The sequence below is a fragment of the Cygnus atratus genome, chromosome 3 (assembly GCF_013377495.2).
Source record: "Cygnus atratus isolate AKBS03 ecotype Queensland, Australia chromosome 3, CAtr_DNAZoo_HiC_assembly, whole genome shotgun sequence".
In the NCBI taxonomy this organism is placed as follows: Eukaryota; Metazoa; Chordata; class Aves; order Anseriformes; family Anatidae; genus Cygnus; species Cygnus atratus.
Genome location: NC_066364.1, coordinates 83,452,279 through 83,476,747, shown reverse-complemented (window position 1 = coordinate 83,476,747; position 24,469 = coordinate 83,452,279). Strand labels below are relative to the sequence as shown.

The 24,469-nt window shown below is 36.1% G+C and overlaps 1 protein-coding gene across 1 annotated transcript in view; it reads left to right on the top strand.

Annotated features, from left to right (window-relative positions):
• Positions 1-23,237, top strand: part of ADSS2 (adenylosuccinate synthase 2) — a 36,651-nt gene extending 13,414 nt beyond the window's left edge. The window contains exons 2-13 of the mRNA XM_035559540.2: positions 963-1,065; positions 3,455-3,523; positions 4,271-4,321; positions 6,549-6,615; positions 9,312-9,419; positions 9,650-9,731; positions 10,919-11,045; positions 13,884-14,038; positions 14,890-15,014; positions 16,032-16,129; positions 21,013-21,162; positions 21,897-23,237. Of these exons, the coding sequence (XP_035415433.1) occupies positions 963-1,065; positions 3,455-3,523; positions 4,271-4,321; positions 6,549-6,615; positions 9,312-9,419; positions 9,650-9,731; positions 10,919-11,045; positions 13,884-14,038; positions 14,890-15,014; positions 16,032-16,129; positions 21,013-21,162; positions 21,897-21,949 (1,188 nt within the window). The 3' untranslated portion in view covers positions 21,950-23,237. The remainder of the gene's footprint in view (positions 1-962; positions 1,066-3,454; positions 3,524-4,270; positions 4,322-6,548; positions 6,616-9,311; positions 9,420-9,649; positions 9,732-10,918; positions 11,046-13,883; positions 14,039-14,889; positions 15,015-16,031; positions 16,130-21,012; positions 21,163-21,896) is intronic.
• Positions 23,238-24,469: the final 1,232 nt, after the last annotated feature.

The following is a 24,469-nucleotide window of genomic DNA, read 5'->3' as shown; positions in this document are numbered from 1 at the left end:
CAAACAGGACTATTTTGTGTGTAACCTTGTCTTGCACAAACAATTTGGTCACAAGAGAGTGTAAGCTTATTTTCAAAAGTACAGCGAATGAGAACGGGATATTTGGTAACTATTTTGTAATCTTTTTTAGTTTCATAAGCCTATCCTGACCCTCTTTGAGACTTGGACACAGGCTCCTTTTGTCTTTTGGATGTTATTTCGCAGTTTAATAAATCTGTTAATACTCTCATGATTCATGGTAATGAAAAAAGGTAGGAACACTGAGGGCTGCTTAGTATAAGTGGTCACCTGTAACTTGGGAAAACCACGATCATCTTAGTTACCTCTAGATTCATGCCTTAACAGCAGACTTCAGATACAAATATCTTGTGCTAGCTGAGGAGGTATAGAGCAAACTAGTCAACTTTGAATGTTTTATATGAGAAACAATCAGCAAAAGACAGAACCACAAATTCAGAACAAGAAGCATGCACCTTGCCAACCCGCAGCACGCATCCTCCCTAATAACTCCATGGCTTCACATACCCAGTTTAACTGTTTTTATTTTTTGTTTTATTTTGCTAGGGTTGCAGTTTGACTTTTAATACTTATTTTTCCTAAATGTAATAGGAAGCAAGTAAAACTGTTGAATGCTTTTAGAAATGTTTCCACATTCTAGAATGTTTATGGGTCTGTCCAATAACTTCTAGAAACATCGTACTCCAAAGCATTTGTACCTTTGAACCATGATACCATCCAAAAATCTATATGACATTTAATATTCTTGTGGAAATTGTCAAGTTTGACAAACCAAGTTCAGCAGATTTCCTGGGTGAGGAAGATCTCATGTAGATCTTTTGTCAGCAGCAAAAAAGAAAGCTGCGGAGTTGGAGGTGGAATGAGTTTATTCCCTGTCTGTACTGTCTCTTCATTTGTCTTCTGTATCAAGATCTATTAATACTTCCTTTTTTTTTTTTCTTCAGGGAGGCAATAATGCAGGGCATACAGTTGTTGTGGATTCTGTGGAGTATGACTTCCATCTTCTGCCAAGTGGGATCATCAATCCAAAAGTCACGGCATTCATTGGTAAGTGGGACATCTCAGAAACAAAAATGGACAATAATGTAGTGACAAACTTTGGACATATTAAAATAACAAAATATACCTGAGGCCATACAGGATTAGGACACTTTTTCCTCATTCCCAGAGGCTTGAGCTTTGCTTGTTAATATTGACTTAACTCAATCGTGAAGTTTAGATTATGGGTGTTTTATTGTCTTAGGTCATTTTTGTTCTTATCTGCCCTATCAATGCAAATGGCTATCTGCCCAATGTATCTTCATTGTCCCTTTCCCTTCCATCTGATTTTTTTTCTACCAATTATTTCTTTTATTCTCACAATTCCTCCTCTGTTTCAGTCTTCAGCCCTCCTAAATGACTACCAGTACTTACAGCAACATAAATCTTTCCTCCCTTTTACATTCCAGTGGAAAAGGAATGCTGAATCCAAGAAGATTTATGCACTATATAGATCTTGCAAAAGGTCTTTTCAAGAGACTACATTAGGTTTGGGGTTGTGGCGGTACTAAGTGATATCAGGATCTATGATCTATTTGCCTTCCAAAAGGAGGTTTAGATTGTACTATCTGTTGCTCCATACCAACATACTTACCCTCCTTCTGCTCTTGGAATCTAGTCCTACTTTTCCTCAAATTACTTGTATAACCAAACTACTTAATAATATTGTATAGCTCTTAAAGTTTCCTTCTAAAGATGCAGGTGAATATATAACAGTCCTACACAGCATTATAACTATGTATGTTTGTATGCTCTTTCACAAATCAGGTTAGTTTCTAGGTTACTTAAAGGCTATATGACCTATCAACATTTCCAGCCTGTTTTTGTGATAATTTTGAGTAAGTGCTCATTGACGTTTTGCTAAAGAGCACAGCAACTAAAGAGCATGTCAGTAGTTTGTTGATTCATAAACGATACCCGCTGAATTATTAGGACCAGTTTGTGGTGACTGTGTGCTTTCAGTTAGCATTAACACCATTCTTGATGGGAATTTGTCATTGATTGTGCCTCCTTTCAGCTGTTACGCTGTGACTTGGCAGTGGGGTAGTTTTGGATTAACTGGCCATGCCTAGTACTTTCTATGGAAACTGGGCCAACAGGCATGGAAATAGATCCCCGCTGACAGAGGGGAGGTTGGGTTTTTAACGACTCCTGGTTTGGGGGGCTGTGGCAGATGATACTACCAATACTCTATTTTGGTGTCGTACTGTATTATGTTTCTTTTAAAAGTTATTGCTGGAAAGCAGTGGAAGAAGGGATGTCCATTTGCCATGTTCTGTGTGCTGGACTCAGGGTCAGGTAGAAAAGATTAAATCCTATAAAAGTGCAGTGAGCAGGAGAGAGCTTTTTACAAATCTTTTTGTATCTATCTCCCACCTCTTGGCCCGTCTATTCTGAAGTTTGCTGTTCTAGCTTCTTTGAAGTCAGACTTGTATTTAAAAACTCTTTTGGTGGTTCAAGTGTATTTAGTAGAAGGAAAAATCTGATTTAGGATTCCACAGAAAAGGTTTATAATTAAAAGAGAAAGGGGGAAAAGGGCAGAAAGGTTAGAGTATTATAATAGATTATTATGATCAATTAGGATTATATGCTGAAATGTATAACAAAAAAGTCTTAAATAGTTTGTATTTTGGTGTTTAGAATGCTTTCATCTGTGAAATTAGGTGATTTGCATATAATTTCAAATGGTAGGTCCCTTCATTCTTTAGTAGGTATTGGTATACTGGCTGCTTCAAATCTACTAAGTTGGGCATGACCTTAAGATGGTTCAATATCGTATGTAGAAGTGCTTCTTCTTAAAGCACTCGGTGATACTGGTTAATTGTATGAGCTAACAGTCTTTCTGAGCAATGTGACATTGTGGTAAATCTCTGCTGTCTGTAGGACAGTGAGCTGGCTTTTGATGGAGCCTTTTCCATATTAATTCTGCTAGTCTGTTAACAAACTGAACTCTGTGTATGGAATACACTATGTCTGTTTACAGATGAAAAGTGCCTGAGGGAACGCTAACGTTTATAACGATGCTAGAAATGTGCTAAGCTTTTAAAAACAATTGGGTGATTAAAACGAAGTGCAAAGAGGGAAGTTAATTTTAGAAATGAGGAAGAGGAAGTGGCATTCTGAACTGTCCCACAATACTGTTACTGTTTGTCATGATCTAAACTGAAAGTTTATAAAGCTTCTTAAAAAGGTTCAATGCATGTAGTTAAAGATGCATACTTTGAGTGTAAGTCAGTCTTTTAAAGATACATTACAACTTTCATTGTTAGGAATTTACTGAAAGGTTAAAAACTTAAATACATTGCGTGCAAAACATGAAGTGTCTCTGAATTTGTTGAAATACTATTTTTCCATGTTCAATGTAATCCATTAAACTTTGTCTAATGATTTTCTTCAGGAAATGGTGTTGTAATTCATTTGCCAGGGCTCTTTGAAGAAGCTGAAAAAAATTTAAAGAAAGGAAAAGGTGAGAAAACTTAAAGTTTTACTACTCTTAAAAGTAGTTTGTGGGCACTTCATCAAAAGATTTAGATAAAGGATGCCTCTGCAGAGGTTACATTCGATAACTTTTTCCAGAACTAATTTACCTGCTAGTTCCTGACAGGAGTCTTACCAAAAAACCCAGGGCCCTGATGGGAAGTATAGATGGGCAAAAAGAATCTCTGTACAGTTTCAGAACAGAACATGTTCTAAATATGCATTATCTGCAGACATATTTTGTTGCTTAATAAGTAAAATAACTTTTTAAAGCGTGTTACCAGTTTGTAGACACATTACTTCTTGCAATCTTAGCATATGTTTTGACAGCATATGTTAATGCAAACATATGCAATAGAAATTCTTTCTTGATTCCGAACTTGCTTTTCGGCTTCTTGTTGTCATGTCAGTGGCCATGCTTGATAGCAGTCCACTGGAAGTGAGGTAAATCAACTAAATTATTCATAAGTAAAAAGCTACTAATTGGTTGCTGAAATTGAAGAACTAGTAGAATCACCAGGAGTTCTTTATCATAATAAGCCTGACTTTCTCAGCTTTATAGGCTGATGTTAAGTTTTCATAATTCCAATCTACTCTTTTTCTCCAGAATGTGGTTGCTTATCCTTTAAATAGATCAACTAAAGACTAAACATGAAAAGTATTTTTCCTTTACACATCAGAAGAAAAAAAATACTATATAAAACATAATTCGAATTATTTTACTTTGTCTTTTAAGGGCTAGAAGGCTGGGAAAAAAGACTAATAATTTCTGACAGGGCTCATATCGGTAAGTTCCCAGGTCTTTATTATTATTATTTTTTAACTTTGTGTTCTCTGAACTTTCCATGGCAGTAAGAGTGACTGTTTTAGCCTTTCTGGCCATTCATTGGTATGTAAATTTCTTTGGGCTAAGCCTCTGTATGCTAGGCATTGTATCTACTTTGGCTTGTTGAAGATCCTAGAAAAACTTGTCCATCACTCAGGACCCTCCTAGGTTTATTTTCCAGTGAGTCCTTAATCCCACTCCGTAAGCATACTCTACTCAGGAAAGCAGGTTCACTTTCCAAGCTGACGGTTAGATGTGAGAAGCAGTCAAAAAGCAGTTCAGAAGTTAATTCAGTGAAGGATTCATTTCCCTTTTCGGTGTAAAAGCAGTTTTGCTTTTCTTTCCTGAAATAGAGCAATTTTTCTGGTGGGAAACCATGTGAGTGGGTGTGACTTCCAAATTAATGAGCTCCCTACCAACTAAAATGCCATGTACTTCAGAAAAGACACTGTATGGGAAGAGCTCTGTAGGAATCAAGAGAATGGCTTTCCTTCTCTCAGAGGGAGTTCACCAATCAAGGTTTGCTTCCAGCTTATGTTCCAGAAAACGCTTCAGTTCAAGAGCCTGGAGTAAAATGTTAAGAGTCCAAACCACAAAAACAGAACTTCAGTGCTAAAGGCTATATCTCTCCTAGGCCATCTTTATTACTTAATTTCCTCCTTTAAATTAGGTATGTGGCATGATAGTTACGTAACAGCATGTATTAGGAAATAGAATTATTGCTGCTGTGGTAGTCATCTTCTGAAGATGCAAACTTTTCAGGTCTTTATCAGATAAAAGCTTATGACATGGGTGGAAAAAATGTATTTCCTTTATTTTTTGTTGTTGTTTGTGTGTTAACCAGTCTGGAAATCAGGAGTAGATTAGTCAGTAGACGTGTTATTTCAGAATAAATATGCTTTTACTTTGATGTAATTACTTTGCATTTGGAATAGTTGAGTAACTGTTCCTAAGTTACTAAAATCCTTTTGAGAGTAGAATCACTGTAGGTGAATTCTTTGGAAGTTGTTTAGAGAAGCTGTTCTGCAATTATTATGTTGCAATGGAAATACTGTGAAATTTTCATGGATAAACAGGTCCTGAGTAAAAAAAAGGACCAGTTACCGACTGCCACCTATAATTGTTCAAACTGTCAGCATAAATGGACTTTCAGAATGCTTCTGTTCAGAAAGTTTTGAGGGCAGTCTGGAGATCTGTTGCCATTACAAATGCCTTCTCTGAAATGGATGTTGGCAGTCTGTGAACTATTAGTCTGTGACAAATGATCAACTAACAATAGGTTCAAGCTGCTGGGGATGATCTAGTCCTTGAATTATAGGAATGTGTGGAAGTAAATACAAAAATAACTTGGTAAGGAAGATGAGGAAAATCACTCATACTAGAGAAACCAGAACACTTATTAAATCAGTAAGTTTCTTACAAGTTTTCAATCTTATCCTTGTAAAGAGTAGCTTAATTACTTCACTTTGAGGACATAGTGCTGAAGAAAAATGAGCCAATATCTGTTGAACTGCAAAGTGTTGCTTCCCTTCATATTTGCCATGAATCTGTCATGTTTATTTTTTGCCTTCATGGTAGACAAAGAATCGATGGAAGGAGTATTTTGCATAATCCTTGTTTGTCATTAATAGTATGTAATGCTTAAAAAAAATAAATCGGGGCTTGTAAAAATGACTTCTGTTGTCTTTAGGTAACAATTGCATTGTTTACATGGGTAATGTTTTTGGGAGTTTCTTTTATTTCCAAATTCATTTCCATTGATGCTGTCTTGCTAAAATTAAAATGGTCTAAGAAATCTTCAGAATGAATGAGAACGTTTACTTAAAGTCTCCACCTTAAATTTCAATAGTATGACTTCTTACTGTAACCTGTTTTCCAGGATTTCTTTCAACTACATGTTTTCTTTGTTTCTTGTCCATACATTCTTTTGGGCCACTAGAAGACTGTAATGTCTTAGCTTTTTTATGGAAGGTGTGTACACAACTGCTGAACTTGGGAGGGGTGGGGGGCTATCTTGGAAAAGAAGAGAAGAAGCTCTTGTCATTTTATTTCCCTCTCTTTTGTGTGTGCGTGTTTTTTTTCCAGGTTGATAAACAGGACTAAAATTGGTTTGAAGAAATCATTACTGATACGGCCATTTGTTTCATGCAAAATGTCAGTTATGTAAAATATTATTATTTTTTTTTAGTATTTGATTTCCACCAAGCTGCTGATGGCATCCAAGAACAACAAAGGCAAGAACAAGCAGGGAAGAAGTAAGTAGTTTTAATGGATGGCTTAGTACAAGCATGATTTGCTGCATTGGATTTCCATTATTGATCGTCATTGAATTTAAAATGTATTGATTATCCCTGTAAGTCTAATGTGGAGTGTTCTGGGATCACTTACACTTTTGTACTCCAGTGGCTAGCAAAACATTGTATAATGAAAGGGTTTTATCTTGATATGTTGCCTTATGGAAAAGTTCCTGGTTCTTAATTTGCCTTACAAAAATGGTTCCTTTTTCTTCATGTTTTAATTGTTTACTGAAAGAATCTTTGTATCATAGATGAAAAGTAATTCAGTCTTCCTTACTGAGAAGTCTAAAAGGTCTTCATCCATGACAGTAGCCTTTAAGAGTGTCTCTTCTGGGCATATCTTCATGCAGGTTGCTATTGGATGTTAACTTGTCAATTATTCTTGCATTTGGTCATTTTCACACTTGACTGTGCTGTACCAGCTGTCTTGGTACCTGTTCTCTTAGGAATTAAAAAGTAAACGGGTAGAATATGTGTGTGTATTTCTAATGAGCTACTACTTTTTTTATCAGCTACTTTGAGGAATGCTTGGGGAGTGCAAGCTAAAACAGCTCTGTGGGATTGAAAAATGCTATCAGTCACTGAGCTACTTTTGAGATGAAACTACTATTTCATTAGTCAATGTTAAAGATTGTAAGGGAAAGCCCAATTAAAACATTCCTGCTTTCATCTGATCTAAAGAACCCTGCTCCACCAGGAAGTTATATTCAAAGCTAAGAAATTTAAGACCCTCTTAAAAGTGCTGTATATATTCTTTCTGTAGGGATTATTATGATCCTGACGTTCTGCAATGATCATACAGTTCTCAAGCTTGTTAAAACTGCCGGTGGATTAAAAGCACTAATCTATTTACTTCCTCCTAAATTCTAAGGCTATCTAAGTAACTGTAGTGGGGGAAGTACTACTGAGGATTGGCAAAGCATGAGATGTCAGAAACTGACTATCGAAAGACTCCCGGTAGCGTGAGGGGAAAAAAAACCACTTGAAATAGCTTGCTAATATGTCTAACTGTAGATTTGACTCTGTATCGCATTTTGTATTAAACTTGTTTTGAATCTAACACTTAAAAGCTGATCATTATAAATAGTAAGTTAATTTTTAACTGAATACTTTCATCTGTTCAAATGTAGCGCAAAACCAATCACAAGTGAGGGTTCTATAGCTTCCCTTGCAGAAAGGTTATAGAAAAAGGTAATCTAATACAGAAGTATGTTATGCTTATGCAATTGTTCTAACAACTATAAATAAAATCTTTTGTCAACTTAATTCTTTTATGAATTGGCGTGTCCTAACAAATGGAAGCTAACGCCTCTTAAAAAAATTACCTGGGAAGAGTATGAATAGGGGTAGAGGCTAGAGTCAATTATTTAAGCCACAACCTCCTGGTTTGGTTACACGATATTGTATTACAGGAGGTTGGTTACCATGCTTTCATTTCAGACTGGAGACAAACATACCACACCCTGAGATCAGTCTAATTGGAACATTTGTTTTACCTTTTCCAAGATTATTGTTTTGAATCTACTCCAAACTTGTAATGGTCTGGATAAAACAACTTAAGTACTGATCATGGACTGTATTTCAGTTCACTTGCATATCAATTGATACATTCTAATATGAAGTTTAGATATGACCTTGGGATTAACCTGTATCTTCTACTTGAGATGGAGTCCCTCTTGAATTAAGTTATGGTATGATACCTTCGAGACAATTTGAAGATATCAAACTTAAATTTGACATTCTTGCTCTACCAGTATCAGCTGAAAAGATCCATTTAATATTCAACAGTAAGAACTAAAGTATATTATAAAAAAAAAAAAGTATTGGCTTTAGTCTTTTTAATGGTACATGGCAAAGGAGTTATTTTGCAGTCTTTCAGATTATCATTTGATTGATATGAAACTGTTGCTCACATTAAGCAAGCCAGCTTTATTATATATGGTGTCATTCTTCTGAGCAAGTTCAGATCTACCTTTACTTGTCTGACTTTAAAGTCAATGCAAGCAAACTGTGTCTTATGATGTCGCTGACTTAAGCTAAAAAGGATTGCTTTAGGTTTTAAGCTATAGGTTTTTCAGGAAGTATTGTTAGGTAAGAGTGAGAACAATAATCTAGGTTTTCAGAATCAGCTACAGGGAAAATCTATTCTTCAACCATTTTGTATGTACAGTGTTTTGGGCATCAGTGTTACTTAGATACTTGCCAGTATTTGTTTTTCTGGCTCCATTGGAGGCTTTTACTATTAAATGAAATATTTCTCACAAATCTGAAATCCATGCTGGTTGTATTTTTTCCGTCTCTTCATGAAATATGTTTTTAGGAAGGTGTATGGTTAGTTTCAGTTCATAGTATTGAAGGATATTGTTTTAGCATTCAGTTCCTTAAGTAGAAAAGTCGGGATTTGTGTTCAAATAAGATTCAATGAAGTATAAAAAGTTACTGGTCTAAAAACAGAAGTATGTAGAAGATGAATATATTCATGTCTATAAACAGTGATGTTCTGAAACTAAGTTATGTACTAAAAGTATCTTGTATTTGAATGTTTAAAACAAGGTTTGCAATAACAGCATTTCACTTTATGGTAAGAATGTATTTAAAGAAAAAAACACCTTAGTTGTATATCAAGAATAACTCCTGCTATTATCTCTTTAAAGTTTGGGAACTACCAAAAAAGGAATTGGTCCAGTATATTCTTCAAAAGCAGCACGAAGTGGACTCAGGATGTGTGATCTTGTTTCTGATTTTGATGAGTTTTCTGAGAGGTAATTTTTGTCCTTTAATGCAAGTTTTGAGCATAGTTTTCAATATCTGGGTGTGTCCCTGTGGAAACAGTTACAGCTGGTTGCTGTTAAATTTTTTTTGATTTCTCAGTCTGCTTAAAATTATTTAATTGCAAAGTAATTGTAAATACATTATCAGTAGATTGTAAGGTTGGTGGAGGAGAGAGAAAGAAAACAAATAAAAGAAACCTTAATGAATTTTTGTCTTCCAGGTTTAAAGTGTTAGCCAATCAGTACAAAGCGATATATCCTACCTTAGAGATAGATATTGAAGGGGAATTGAAAAAGCTCAAGGTAAGCCTGCTTTTGTCTGTTAAATGATGTAATCGCTGTGTAGGGTTACTGATATGTAAATCTCAAGGTGATTGACTCTCATACTTCTGTGAGGAGTGGGAACTTAATATATAACATGAGAAATGGATATGTATCAATTTAAAAAGTCTGCTAGCATCCTTAAAACACCTTAGCGTCTTTATGCAGCATTTAAAAACTTGGTTTCAAGAGAACTACTGTAGACTTTAAGATCTTACATAGGGAGAATTATTTCTGACTTATACTGCCTAGAAAAAAACACAACAAAAACATCAAGATTGTAGTTGGGGAAGGCATGTCTTCATTGTAATGCAGAATATGATTTCCTTGTGTTAGAACCTTAAGAACTGAAGTAAATTACTATTCTAAGCAATAAAGCCTTAAGGAAAAAAACATTTTTTTTGCATGTTGTTGGACTGTAAGTTGATAGCAGCAGAAGTAATGAAGCCTGATTGCCAGCAAACTGTTCTTGTGGTTAAATATGAAATTTAATTTGATCCCTCACCCCCCAGCAACTGGGTTACACTTGTGAGGATTCTCTCTAATGTTGATTCCCGTATGCCTAGCAGTACAATTTCACAGTGCAGCTGTATTCTTATATATCTTACCCTTATTCAGCCTCTATTTTTTCTTTTTTGTTTTATAGAAGTTTAGTTGTCTGAGACTTCTTTTTTACCCCTTAGAAAACCTTGACCAAATTTGACAAATGGGTTTGAAAAAAAAAAAAAAAAAGTGGAGTATATGTGGAACAGAGGAGGGTGTGCACAGTTATATATTTTTAATTCTTTCAGAAAATCAGGCCAAAGAAATCATACTTCTTATATCTTTAGTTGCTGCTTTACTCAGTTTGCCAATTCTAGAATGGAGTATGTGGGAGTTCTTAGAACTTCTGCTTGGTTCACCTTAAACGATATCTGTTACACATGCTGAATTGCAGTATTTCTATCAATATGTAGACCTAAAAATTAGTTTCTGTTGCATATGTACTATGTAAATCTGAGTATGATGTTCTTTCTTCCCTTGTTCATGTATTATGGCATATTTATTTAGCATTTCTTTACATTTGCTTTTACTTTTCAAAAGGATTAATAGCGTGAATATGAGCACTTGCACTCTGGCTAGCTTTACTATAATGAAATTGTGCTATAAGCTACTCTTTTGTTATTTAGGCCTACATGGAAAAAATAAAACCAATGGTAAGAGATGGTGTCTATTTCATGTATGAAGCTTTACATGGACCACCAAAGAAGATCTTAGTAGAAGGTGCAAATGCAGCACTGCTGGACATAGATTTTGGTAGGTTTAACCTTAATGAGACACAGGTTGGTATGTATTTATATTGTGAAAGAATTCAATATAAGCTCTGCTGTGCATAGCTGTTCTTAGGGAAGAATTGTTTTCTATTCTGGAAGAACAGTACCATCTATGATTAGCAAATAATTAGAGGGAAAAGCAGTGTTTTTAACTACATACTTTCAAAAAGCTTAAGATTCTCCCAAGATCAAGCTTTTGAATCACAGTAAGGATTAGGTGATTAAATTTCTTTTCTTAAATAGAGTGGAACTATTACTTCAGTGTATATAAATTTCACGTGGAGTAGCTCACAGTTGTATACACCTTGGGAAAACACTTAAGAAGGAGGGTGGAAAGCTTTTTATTTTTAATACTCCATAGCAGAGAGGCAAAGTATATGCACAAAATACTTTCTGACTTTTGAAGAGTCATACTGCATTTTTCAACTATGTATTTAACAATGTTTCACTGATTTACAACACAAAGAATGAACCAGGAATCTGGATTGTTGCTGGGGTAAGAATGAAAAGGTTATCCCAAACAATTTGAAATTATAAGTGGTAATTAGCACTGTAATTTTGCTAATAAAATGAGAAGCTTCTTGATAGAAACACCTTTTGTATTGTGAGATTATTGTATTTGTTACCATATTGTAAGGACAGACATTATTCTACCTTTATGTAGACATAAAAAACCTATATTATAGGCTCCTGCATTTTGTCACATTTTTCTTCAGTCTCACTAGCATGCAACTGCATCATTTTTCTTTTTACAAAGATGCTTATGCCTGATGTAAAAGCCTGTAAGCAATACTGTCAAATGAGTATAAAATTGGCATGGGCTCTGCGTTCAACTGATTGGAGTTCTGATATTGGGCACTTTCAAACAAAACAAGTTTGAAAATCTTTTTTTTTATACTTTAAGAGGAAGATTTATCTAAGGATAGCCCTTAGAAATGTAAGCACAAAGTTTTCCCATGATAATCTGAATACTGGAAGAAAGTTTCATTTTTAGCAAGTCAGAAGAAAGAAGTGTTCAAATAGGCTTTTACGAGAAAGTGTTTGATGCAAAACTGGTATTTGCAATAAACTCTAGGGTTTGGGTGGTTTTTTTAAGTATTAAGAATTTTGGTTTTCATATAAGCACAAGAAATGCAGATCATGTCTGAAAATCATCAGGTATGTCTGTGATATTGACAGGTCTTTGTCACTTAGATTTTTTTCCTGCCCATGCCATGAGAAACGGATTAATAGAAAAATCTCTGTTCTCCTTTAGGTAGATACTGTAAGCTGGTTGGACACTTAGGTTGACAACAGGCAAGTCCTGTTCAAAAGATTTGACAATACCAAATTTGATTCAGTGTTTGAAAGAGGCTATTTTCTGTGCCTTGTTGCACAGATACATATAACTTCTGTTCTAATACAAAAGTAAATTTTATTAGTGTGTGTGTCTGTGGGCGCTGAAGATGGTTAAGTCTTGCATTCCATGCTGCTTCTCTGGAGCATGTAATGAGGCTTGTACACATCTCCCTGACTGTGCGTCTGGTTTTCTGTCGTTTTAAATAGTGAATGAGGGTAAACCACTGTCAGTTCACCTTGCGAGGAGCTGAAAATAAGTAAGAGCTATCTCATTGACTGCATTTGTGACATCCCCTAGCTATACTACCTGCTACTAAAGAGAAACCCAGCTGTGCTGTCACAAAGAAGATAAGGACTTAATTAGTGCTTGCAAACGGCACTTACATATGTAACATGTTACACAGGTAAACCTGTGTCTTTCTCTAGAGATTTGAGTTAAGCAAAAAAGCCATAGATAACTTTGCCAAGTCTGCAAAATCTCACTGAACAGTCTTCAATTGCTTCCGTTTTCTGTCCTGCTGTATTTTTGTCTTGGCTGTCACTCTCTTACCCATCTCTTGACTCTTACACCAAAAAATAAAAATATGAAGCACAAGGTAGAAAACTCTCACTTGTAGTTACTGTGTGGCTGAAACATTTGTTCGATTCAAATCAACTAAAGATTAGCATACTGTTTCATCTTCCATTGTTTAACAACAACAAAAAAAAAAGGTGCAAAACTGTTAAAGATTTTATAGGAAGTTTAGCTATCTTCGATGTCCAGGCTGCTGTTTAAGTGAGGGCTGAATATTTAACCAGAGACAAACTCTCATAATTAGTGAACTAGGTTATATTGTAGGATTTGTGGTGTGGTTTTTTTTTGTGTGTGTCTTTTAATTTTTTTTGAACTTTAGTTGTGGCAATCAATTTTTTCATTTAATTTGGTAAGCAAAATTCTGTGTTTTCCAAAATTATTTTCTAAACATCTAAACATCTACCTTTACATTTCTTTATGATTTCTTATTGTTATATTATATTGACCAGTTTGTAGAACTCATTATTTTTCCTCCAGAAATAGAAAATGCTAAATCCATATTTTCTGATTACCTAATATAATTTTCTTAAGGGTCTCACTCCAAATGTCAGTGAATGTATTTTGTATAATATCAGGTATGGTTTCCTGGTGTCTCATTCCAGTTCTTGACTGGTATGGTCATTTGGAATTGTTACATTGTCAAATTTTGCAGGTGAAGTGGTAAGATTTCTATTGATTTAGTAAAGAAGGATCAGACATTGTACGTAAGATCTAGGAGCTTATTAAATCGGTTACCTCAAAATACAATTATTGTGTAGTTGGTTTTGGTTTTTAGTGTTATAATATCTAGGTAAGTGCAATTTAGTAGTGATCCTTACTAGGTTAGATTTTTTTTTAGTAGTTTTTAAAACTGTTTTTAAAAAGTGATTTTAACAAATCCCCTCCCCCCCCCCCATTTTTTCTTAATAGGCACGTATCCTTTCGTGACTTCATCAAACTGCACAGTTGGTGGTGTTTGCACAGGTCTGGGCATGCCACCACAGAACGTCGGGGAAGTGTATGGAGTTGTGAAAGCATATACAACTAGAGTTGGAATTGGTGCCTTTCCTACAGAACAAAATAATGTGAGCATTATCTGCCCTAGATGTGACCTGTAACTGGGTGAAATAACTTGGTGTGTTTGTCTTATGTTAAATTAGTATGGCTGGTTAAATGCGAGTAGAAGACAATGTGTTGTGATATCTCATTCTTCAGATTCTGTTATTTGTTTATTCCTGCTCATTGTCATCATGGCTAAGATTCCTACATGTCTCCACCAGCAAGTAAAGTAATTTCCATGTTATTTGTGGTATAAGAATAGCCTTAATTGCAAAAAAAAAACGTATCATAGCTTTGTTCAGTTTCTGGACATGACAGAAAGTGTTCAGGCAATGAGCTGTGTTTTTTGAGAATATTAACAAAGGAGGAGTCCAAAGTCTCCGAAGTTTCTTCACTGTGAGGGTGGTGAGGCACTGGCACAGGCTGCCCAGAGAAGCTGTGGATGCCCCATCCCTGGAGGTGTTGAAGGCCAGGCTGGATGGGGCTTTGGGCAGCCTGGTCTGGTGGGAGATGTCCTGGCCCATGGCAGAGGGTTGGAATTGCATGAGCTTCCAACCCAAACCATGCAATGATTCTGTCGTTTTAAACTGAGTTTACAGGACTGCCAAATCTGATTATCAGCTTCTCAGATCTCCCTGTGGAATAAAAGGCTAAAGCAGGAACAAATGTTGAGAGACTTGCTCGGATAGCATTCTCTTGAACTGGAAATAGAATTTTGTTTTTCTGTTTTCATCTCTATAGACAATGTTGTGAAAAATAGGGGGAAGAAGTTTTAAGGTAACTAACAGTATTGTAAAATGGTGTTAAAATATATGATGCAGATGTGTACTTAATGCAAATGAAAAAAGGCTCACATGATAGTACTACTCTTTGCTAGGAAATTGGAGAATTGCTGCAAATGCGAGGTAAAGAGTATGGTGTTACCACTGGTAGAAAGAGAAGATGTGGCTGGCTGGACCTTGTGCTACTCCGATATGCCTACATGATTAATGGATTTACTGCGTAAGTTATTTTCTCAGCTTTGCTGGCAACTTGACATAAAATCATGATATGCTACAGATTAAATTGTACATGTAGTAGTAAGCAACATTCAGACTGTTAGTACTGATTTATTGTTTTGATATTTTCATAAATTAACTATCCCTTATTTTTCTCAGTAGTAAATGTTTTTGTATCATATGTTTTCATATCATTTTTTTTTTTCTATTATATTGTAGAAGTGCTTACATCTCATAGTATTTGATTCTTCAAGCTGTGCTGTTCTCTCTGCCATCCTACCAAACCAAATCAAATGCACCACAAGGGCCTTAAAATATATTATAGTTTGTGGGGTTCTTAGTTAATTTTCAAAGAAAGACAGATGGAACCTATTGGTATCTTTAGCAGTGTGTGTAAGTGTAGAAAACGTGTACAACTTGGGATTTTCATTAAAATGAAAAATGGGTATGTGAAACAGAATTGGTATAAAATTCTGGTAGATCAACTTGTATAAACACTTGCTTTACTTAAATTGTCCTGCTTTTCTTGTCCCTTGTGCCTTGCATTTAAAATAGTATGCTTTGGTTATGAAACTGGATATTTACAGAGACAGTACTTCCTTATTTTCGTTGTCTGCACTGTAAGGACAGAAACATTTGGCAGAGGACAAGAACAGACAGCAACAGGCATCATGCTGTGTAACCATGTCAAATGAATGGGCATAAAGTATCTTGGCAGCACTCTGTCCAGTTAAAATTCTACCACTTAAAACTATAGACCAATTATTTTAATTGAAGAATACTTGTTGTTTGAATTTTGCCCTTTTCTAGTATTAGATCTAAGTACACAACAAAAAGGCTGTTTTATTTTTAAGTCACAAAATAAATGGAACAGTGTCATAGAGGCTATTTCTCTAAGGAAAGATGATTAATTGTAGTGTACGCAAAGTGCAGGAATCATTTTTTTTCCTGTATCTTTAAAATATGATCAAAGTTGAGAGTTGTTAAAAACATGTTTAAACGGAGTAATGTTTCTTTATAGATTGGCTCTTACCAAATTGGATATCTTGGATGTATTTCCAGAAATCAAAGTTGGTGTTGCATACAAACTAGATGGTGAAATCATACCTCATTTTCCTGGTAAGACTACTTGTTTAACAATTTTAAATTTTGGTGAAGTGTAATCAATCTGATACTTAAATCCATTTGAATTTTTCTTGTAAAATGTATGACAGGAATTTGTCACTTCAGCACCAAGCCATTAATGTCTTCTGAGATGTACTCTGTGCCACACCTGTACCTGTACCCCAGTGTCATTTGTTTACTAGAAAGGTGCAAAATGCTATCTAAAGCTTGACTCCTTAAATGTAAATGTTATCTGCTTTTATCCCTTTATTTTAATACAGCCTGCATTACCTTCAAGCTAAATCCGAAGCTCTCGTTTTGTACTCTAAAGCCAGTGTCTTATTCTCAGTACTCTTTCATCCCATTTTCTTGCAGGACACGTCTTCATTTAGGTGTGCAGTGAACCAGATGAGGAAACTAATGCGCTTGAAAAGCCAGACTTCTCTGTGTTTGTGTTATTTTTCTAACAATTCAGTTCCCTTTAACGGATCACAGGGCAGCCAAACCCCAGACACACCTGCACCATGGAAAAGAGGGGGGAGAAGGTGCAGGGAGGAAATGAGCAGTTGACATAGGAGAAAGCAAGACTGTATCTTCTAATGCAGGACCAACATACATCAGCTTAGCGTGATGGAAACTATAGCTCCTCTCTGAGGAGGACAGTGGTCAAAATGTATCTGGCAGTTGAAGTATTCAAAGTACTGTTTTCATGGGTAACACGTCTTTTTCAGTTTGTTGTAGAGATACTCCAGGGAAAAAAAAAAAGAACGAGTACTAAGGATTGGGCTTTCTGATTTTCTGATGTGCACATAGACATGTTTTCATTCCACTTACTACACTACCTCAGGGTTTGAGGCTGGTCACAGGTTATAATGTTCTATATGATAGCATCAGCAGAGAATCTTTTGTGGGTGATATCAAATGTAGTAATCAAATACAATTCACATCAGGGTTCATGGAGTATTCAGATGTAATTATGTACAAAGGTATAAGTGTGATCTGTCAGTAGTCATTAAAATTAACACATCTGTTGGGAGAAATTTGTAACTCTCTTTTTCCATGTGCTTGGGGGAATTCTCGGATTGATTAACCCTCCAGTATCTTCAAGCTAAAGTGTCAGCTACAATGTGAATGCATGTTGAGTAACGTGGCATGCACTGTTATTCAGGAAGTTTAGTGCTCATTTGCACTAAACCAAGGAGTGCTTTTCTACTTTTAAAACTCAAGTATTGCTTGTTTGATATCCTTTTCAAAATATTAAGAACATCTGTATACTTTAAATACCCTTTGAACATACTGGACAATGCATGTTTGAACTGAAGACTACTCAGCAAGTACTTCGTCTGTAGCCCTGTCGTCTAACCTGAGGGTTGTTTGTACTGTCTTGTGCTCAAGCCAGGGAGACATCCTCTGGTAGTCCATCATTAAAGATGATAAATAGGTGTCCATGTTTCCCAGTGCTAAAACTTAACTGATTTATTTTTTTTCCCCACTCATTGCGTCCCAAATGGGACCAGAATCTTGTTAAGGCTCCTGAGGACAGACTTTGCTCCCTTCATGTGCCCAGGTAAAAGGAAGGTGACCTTTGGTCATTGCAGCACAACATGGCTCAGCTGCCTAATAATATTTTTATTTATTAACTGTTAAGAATTCAGGTAGAAATGTAGTAGAAGCTGTTGTCTTTGCTGTTGATACATCATCTTCCGTAAGTGTCAGGAAGGAGTTCGAGCTGATCTATTAAACTGGAAGATGCTATCTCTCACAGTGCCTCAGTGTGTTCCACATCTCTTTGCTGTGCTTCTCAACATTTGGCTGTTTTCAGCACATACACTGCAGGTTACTTGTTATCCCTGCCCCTGTCATAAAAAAGCAAAAGGAAACTTCCTTTACCCTTTGTTTTACAGGCTCTTAGGGGTTTATTTCTTAACTTGCCACTTTAACTATTTGAATTTAATTTAAAAGAATTCTAGACAGGGAACCTTTTCACTAGCAGGCTATTTCTCCCCCTGTTCCTTCCCTACCTCCCACTTTCTTGGAGATGTTATTGACTTACCCTTCTTCTGAAATGGCTGTCTCTAAATTAGAAGCACACAGAGTACCCAGCATCTCAGGAAAATCATGCCATATTTCATATATTGTTCCTTTTTCTTGCTGCATCTGAGAATCATAGGAATCTTGCTCAGTTTTTCAGCTTAGTTTTCTGTAGACACTTCATAATCTGATAAGAAAGAGCTAAACATGCTTTGTAAATCTATGGCTCACCTCAGGTGGTAACACTGAGGCTCTAGTCTTTTGCTATGGAGCTGGCCACTTCATTCCCGTGTGCTTATGGAAGAAAGATGGAAGTCCCTACCTATCTCAAAGATCATCCAGTTTAAGAGGAATGTGAAAGCCATAGTCTAGTCCTGCTCATGCCTCCTGTACAAGGTGTTGGTTGATCTCGGCACAGATACAACCTCTTGCTCAGGAGACTGAAACCACAGGTTCTTAGAAAGTTGTAAGAGTATTTCTGAGAAACTTTACTTCATGCCTGCCTTTTTTTTTTCCGTTGTGCTCTTTTCCTGGGCATTTACTGTTGATTACAGAGCCAGGACACTGTAGTAGATGGATATTTGGTCTGACCTATGTAACTGTTTGTTCGGTTTCTGGAAGTCTTGTAAGCTGAGATCATTTACTTTGATGCCGAGATCCCAAATTCCAGCTATTCTTTTTGAGTTGGAAGTAATATCACACCACTCTTTCTCTAAATTCTAGTACCAGACTGCCAGATGTCATTATATCTGCTCTCTCCATTATCCAGTTCAGCTGTTAATAAGCGATGTTTCAGAGAGCCTGAAAGGTAAATCCCCTCAGGGAAGAGCTCAGAGAAATCTAGATGGTTACTGTATCTGTTCCTACGCAGAGCTCACTTTATGGCTTATCTTTACCACATATCTTCTGTTAACACACCTCCTGGAGCAAGATGAGAGAATCGTGTGAAACATCAGGAAATTTCACATCTTTTTCTACCTTTCTTTCGGGGAAGTAAGGAATTGAACAAAGAGTAATGGAAGTCTGTAGGCAAGATCTGACTATTCAGTTCTAAGTGCTTTCAGCTTTCTCCCAGTTATCGTCATTAGAGGGGCTTCAAAGTAAAACCAAGATGTCTGTAGACTTTCAAGGTTAAGTGTTTGGTCACTGTTTGTTCCTTAGAGGAAGACTGACATCTTATTCTGGATCATCTGCAATGTCTCGAAATTAGTTTGTGGTTTTGCACTCTGAATATAGGTATTTTATAATTTACCTGAGCAGCAGACAGCAGCTCAGTTGTTACTACTGGTGACATAAAAGAAAGTCCTTGTTCTTGGCTTCTGCAACCCAACATTCTTAATATTCCTGCCTGCTTGTCAGGGCTGACCTTATTACAGCAAGTATTGACTCAGAACCATTTGCCTTAACCTGTAAACACCTTGGTCCAAAAATTGTGCGCTTCTTCACTGTTGTTGGCTCCAAAGTCAGTAGAACATAGCCCTCTTTCACCCGTACTCAAAATGTCTAGCTCATAAAGGCTGTGTTTATGACATCCCTACTGTTGAGCTCTTACCTGCACCAGGACAAATAGTTCGATGTGCTGAGCCTGAGCTTGTTGGCTAAACACACACTCGGGAGGATTAGCTATGATCTGTATTTGCATCTTTATTGTGCCTTTTGTACCTCAAACACCTTCCCAGATGAACTGGATGTCTTCTGTCTTTGCAGTAGTGACTTGATTGGGTATCTGAGACGTGGAGCCTATGTAACATTAATTACAATGCCTTTGGTAAAACACTGTCGTCTTCAGGAAGGCGAGAATGCCCAGTAGCCTCCATTTTTTGTTGATATATTGTTACTGTCTTTGGGTTTAAGGTTTTTGTTTTGCTGCCCAATGTCATTTCAAGATTAATGTTCAGAAAATTAATGGAATGATTTGATTCCAGAACAATGTATTTTTCCAGTGCTTGAGATCATCACAGGATTCAGAATTGATGGACATCATTATAGCAGGTTATTAAATAAAGGGCAAAATGGAATAGAGTCATTGCTTCTATTCTGAGAAGTAACTGGAACAGCTACTGTTCGTACATCACGTGTGACTCCACCTTCAGGTCACAGAGCCGACCTGATAGACAAAATATAACCCCTGCGTTGTTGACTGTCATGGTAGACGCTAAAAACTGTCTTTAATATAGGATGATACTCATTCTATGTCTGATCAAGGTAAATGCTTCAGGCTCTGCTGTAGGAAGAGGGCTGGTAATGTTGTATACCATGTCGGCAAACTGCCTTCCTTGCAGTATTCTATAGCTGAGGCCCTTAAGAGCTTAGCTGGCTGCAGACAAACAAAAGTCTGTTGTAGAGTTTTGGGGCAAAGGCTCTGTGGGCATGACAATTTTATTATGTATAAACAGTACATGCTATGTACTCTTGACGTGCTATGACTCTGTTTAATAAAAAGAACGCTCCAATGCAATTGTAAAATATATTTTACCTGTCTAGTACTTACCAGCTGGTACATAATTTTCTTTTCACATCATCCAAATTCCTTCACAAAAGGAGGGTTGGATCGTGGTATTTGTATAGCAAAAAGAATCAACATTTTAAAGAATTAAACTTCCTGAAAAGTACTCACAGTCACACAGATATATTTTGCTTAAACCACAAACTGTACAAGAATTCCTAAAGTCTAAGTCCTGATAGTTGCTTGGGTTTATTTTCTCCACTTATATTAAGAAAAAGGTACAAGTTAGCACCTTTGGTGCTGGTATTGTCTTCTGAGAAAATCTCTTCATACAAGAAAAAAACGAAAAGCTTATAGCTGTGTTTAGTGGTAGAAAATATATAAACTTCATGGATATATCTTATTTCTGTTTGATTTTCAGCCAACCAGGAAGTCTTAAATAAAGTAGAGGTTCGGTATGAGACACTCCCAGGATGGGATACAGACATATCAAATGCAAGGACATTCGATGAGCTGCCTGTAAATGCACAAAACTATGTTCGCTTTATAGAAATGGAATTGGGTGTTCCTGGTAAGTAAAGTAGATTTTTTTTTCAGCTCCATAAAACTTCTCTCTCATGCACTCTGCCTTAATGAACATGCAAAATATTGAAAATCGGTTTGTATCTACAGTTATTCTGATGTACCTGGTGATACTTTTAATTACTGTTTACTTCTTTTTATTTATCTGTTTGGCTGTTGTTTTAATATGCATCCTTTCTTTGGCTTACACCGTAGCTCTTTTTCAACTGAGACTTTTAGAGATTGCTTAAGAAACTGTTTTTTGGATTGGGTATAGTAGGGGTTTAGTTCTGCTGCCATTATAAAGTCAGTGAGACCACTGGTATGCTAATGTGATGTTAAATATAGAAGAAGGTCCTAAGATAACAATTGCTCATTGCTCTTAAGTTTCGTAATAAACCTGGTCTTGTGATTCCATCCAAAGCTGGGAGAAGGAGATGAGGCAGACCTTTACTTCTTTGTCAGTTTCTGTGTCTTTTTTCCTATGATCTGGAAGGCATTTTTTTTTTGTAATGTGAGCCTGAAGACTGTTCTTTTCTAAGTAGTTACCTGTGAATTCTTACTTAAAGAAGAGTAGACAAAATTACTGTTTCTTAACCTACTAATAGTCTAATAGTTTTCTTCATAGACTATAGTACTTATTTTCTTAAGTATTTAAGATCTTAAGTTTGTATCTTACCTTAAGATAAAGTCTGATCTTGCTTTGTATTACTTATAATAAGAGTTTGCTTTTCTCTTCTGCAGTTAAATGGATTGGAGTAGGGAAATCCAGGGAATCAATGATCCAGCTGTTTTAAAGATTTCAGATGCATGGAAGAAAGCACACTCCTCAAAAGACTGCTCATTCTTAAATGCATTGGTAGCCCGCAAAGCAAAGATGTTGGAAAGATAGATTTTTTTTTTGCATGGAAAGAAATTCTAGAGTTGATACCCCTAAATCAATTGCTACTCCTGAAAGAGACTTTAACATGAAACCGTGTCTGTTCTTATTCAGCTGCAAATTCAAGGACATTTGTTGTCATTTGTTGTTCAAGGTGCCATCAGATTTTTTTCTATACCTAATATTTACTTCATAATGTAATTCCTGTTTGAAAATCTAAGGTATCATTACTTTCATGACTGTTTGTCTTTTGTTATCCTCTCTCTGCTTTTGGCGGTGTTACTTCCCTGAAATTCTAGACAGTAAAAATAATGCAGTTTTGCACAGATAGTTCTACATCCTCATTATTTGTATTCCTAAAGCTGTTGTATTCTTTATGGCTGCTCTTGTGAGTGATTAAAGAGAGGGATTCTGATTTTGTAATGCTATAAATGCTGTCTAAATTATTGCGTGATCTGTTTTTTTAAAAAAGGTGTGATGCCAAGTTGTTAAGAATGTCCAGCTTTTTTAGCTGTATAGCACAGGAAACTTACCCTTTGTAACTCACAGAGGACACTCAAATGTTTACTGGAAAGTATGCCCAGAAAGTTAGAAAATTGATATTGTAAAAAGTTCATTTGCGATTATTAAAGAACAGTTTTGATTTTGAGTTAAATGTTTTATAATGTTACTTCTTTTTTTTTTATTTTTTAATTTTAAAATCACTGCACTTGTCTACTTCCAAAGTGCATGTTTCAGGAAACTGTTATATACTTATAGTTAGGCTGTTGTAGTTTCAGCAAACTGAGCTTTTATTTGGTGAGAAGTCTAACATTTTGATGCCCTTTTAAATTCCTTTTTACATAACTAATAGAAGATCTTTCTCTGGAGAGCTAACAAAGCACAAACAATTTTGTAATTATAAACTGAAGATGCTCTAGAAATAACATGAAGAATATTCCATGTATTTGCCTTAGATTTAGGGAAAATAAGTATTCACCTTATGACATTGACATATTTTGGTTTATTAGTGTTGTAAAACAATCTAGAATGATTTTCATTTATAACCGTTAAGATTTAATACAAAGAACCTGATTTTTTTGGCAATAACCCATAATTACATATTCCTACTCCTGATTTTTTGACAATGACTTTGTTTCTATACATTATGTTGTGGTATTCGTGTGCTTCCTTTTCACTCCAAATAAAATTTACTTTTCCTAAAACCAAGTTTGTGTCAGGGTGAGGCAGGGCAGCTGAGTAGATTTCAGCTGTGCAGGTGAATGTAAGAAACTTTTAATGTAAAATAAAAGCTATCGGACCTTCCATGTTATGTCTTAGATAACCATGTTGTCTGAAGTTGGGTAGACTTGGATTATTGCTGCTTCTGTGGTGTTCAGCGCAATGCTTATATTCCCAGTTGGCATCAAATAGGATTGTCCATCACAAGCTGAGGAGCAGGAAAGTTGGGCAAAATTACTGACATGTAGGGAGCATTTTCCTGTTAAATTGTTTGCATGTGACAGAGCAGTTCGCAGAGTGTGTATTTTACTGGCCTGATGTGGAAGGAGGAGGATAACACAGAATGCTGGAAAATTGACAGATATGTTGAGAGACCCTTGTATTAGCACTGCATGCAAGGATCATTCCCCCTCAATAGTTTAAAAAACAAAACAAAAAACAAACTTTTTTTTCTGGAAGGGGAGAGGATAGGGACCTAGGGACCTAGTTTTGCTCTCAGCCTCACTGTTCAGGAGAAAACCATCACATTAAACCCTAGCTAAGGCAAATCAAAAATTTGAAATACATGATGAGAGAAGGGTGATGAGAGAAGAACTGTTACACATAATTTACAAAGTTTATTTAGAAGGTTAAAAAACACAGTATTTTCTAGGAGACGGAGGGAATAAATCCTGAAGTGTGAACTAAAGGTAATAATTACGAAGTGTTCTTGTCTTCTGTATAGCTGTAGGAGGAGCTGTCAGTGAAACTACCAGCCCAAGGAATGGGGGCATCATTGGCTCAAGGAGTGGGTGAAATGAGGGAATGCTTTGCTTCTGCAGCGAGTAAATGAAAGAGGGCTTACTATGTACCAGTCTCTCACTTCTGGTAAGCAGAGACTTTACAGTTAAAGTCTGTTTCAATTTTCACACTGTTGTAACTCCGTTGTACAAACTACCCTTGTTTTTTAGTTGAGGAATTCATATTCCCAGGTTCAAGAGGGCTTCTAAGCAATATAGCAATGTCCTAAAATGATATGAAATATTTGTGCAGTTAAAGAAACAAAACAATTGTCTTGGATGCAAGAGTAATTTATGCTCCTCTTCTAAGTTCAGCTGAGATTTTTCTTTCATTCTTCAACTCAAATGCAGGCCTGGAAGGTTGAAAACATGCTCTGACTAGTACTTGTCCAGACAGTATGTGGTCCAGGATCTGTTGTTGGTGTGTGTTTATTCTC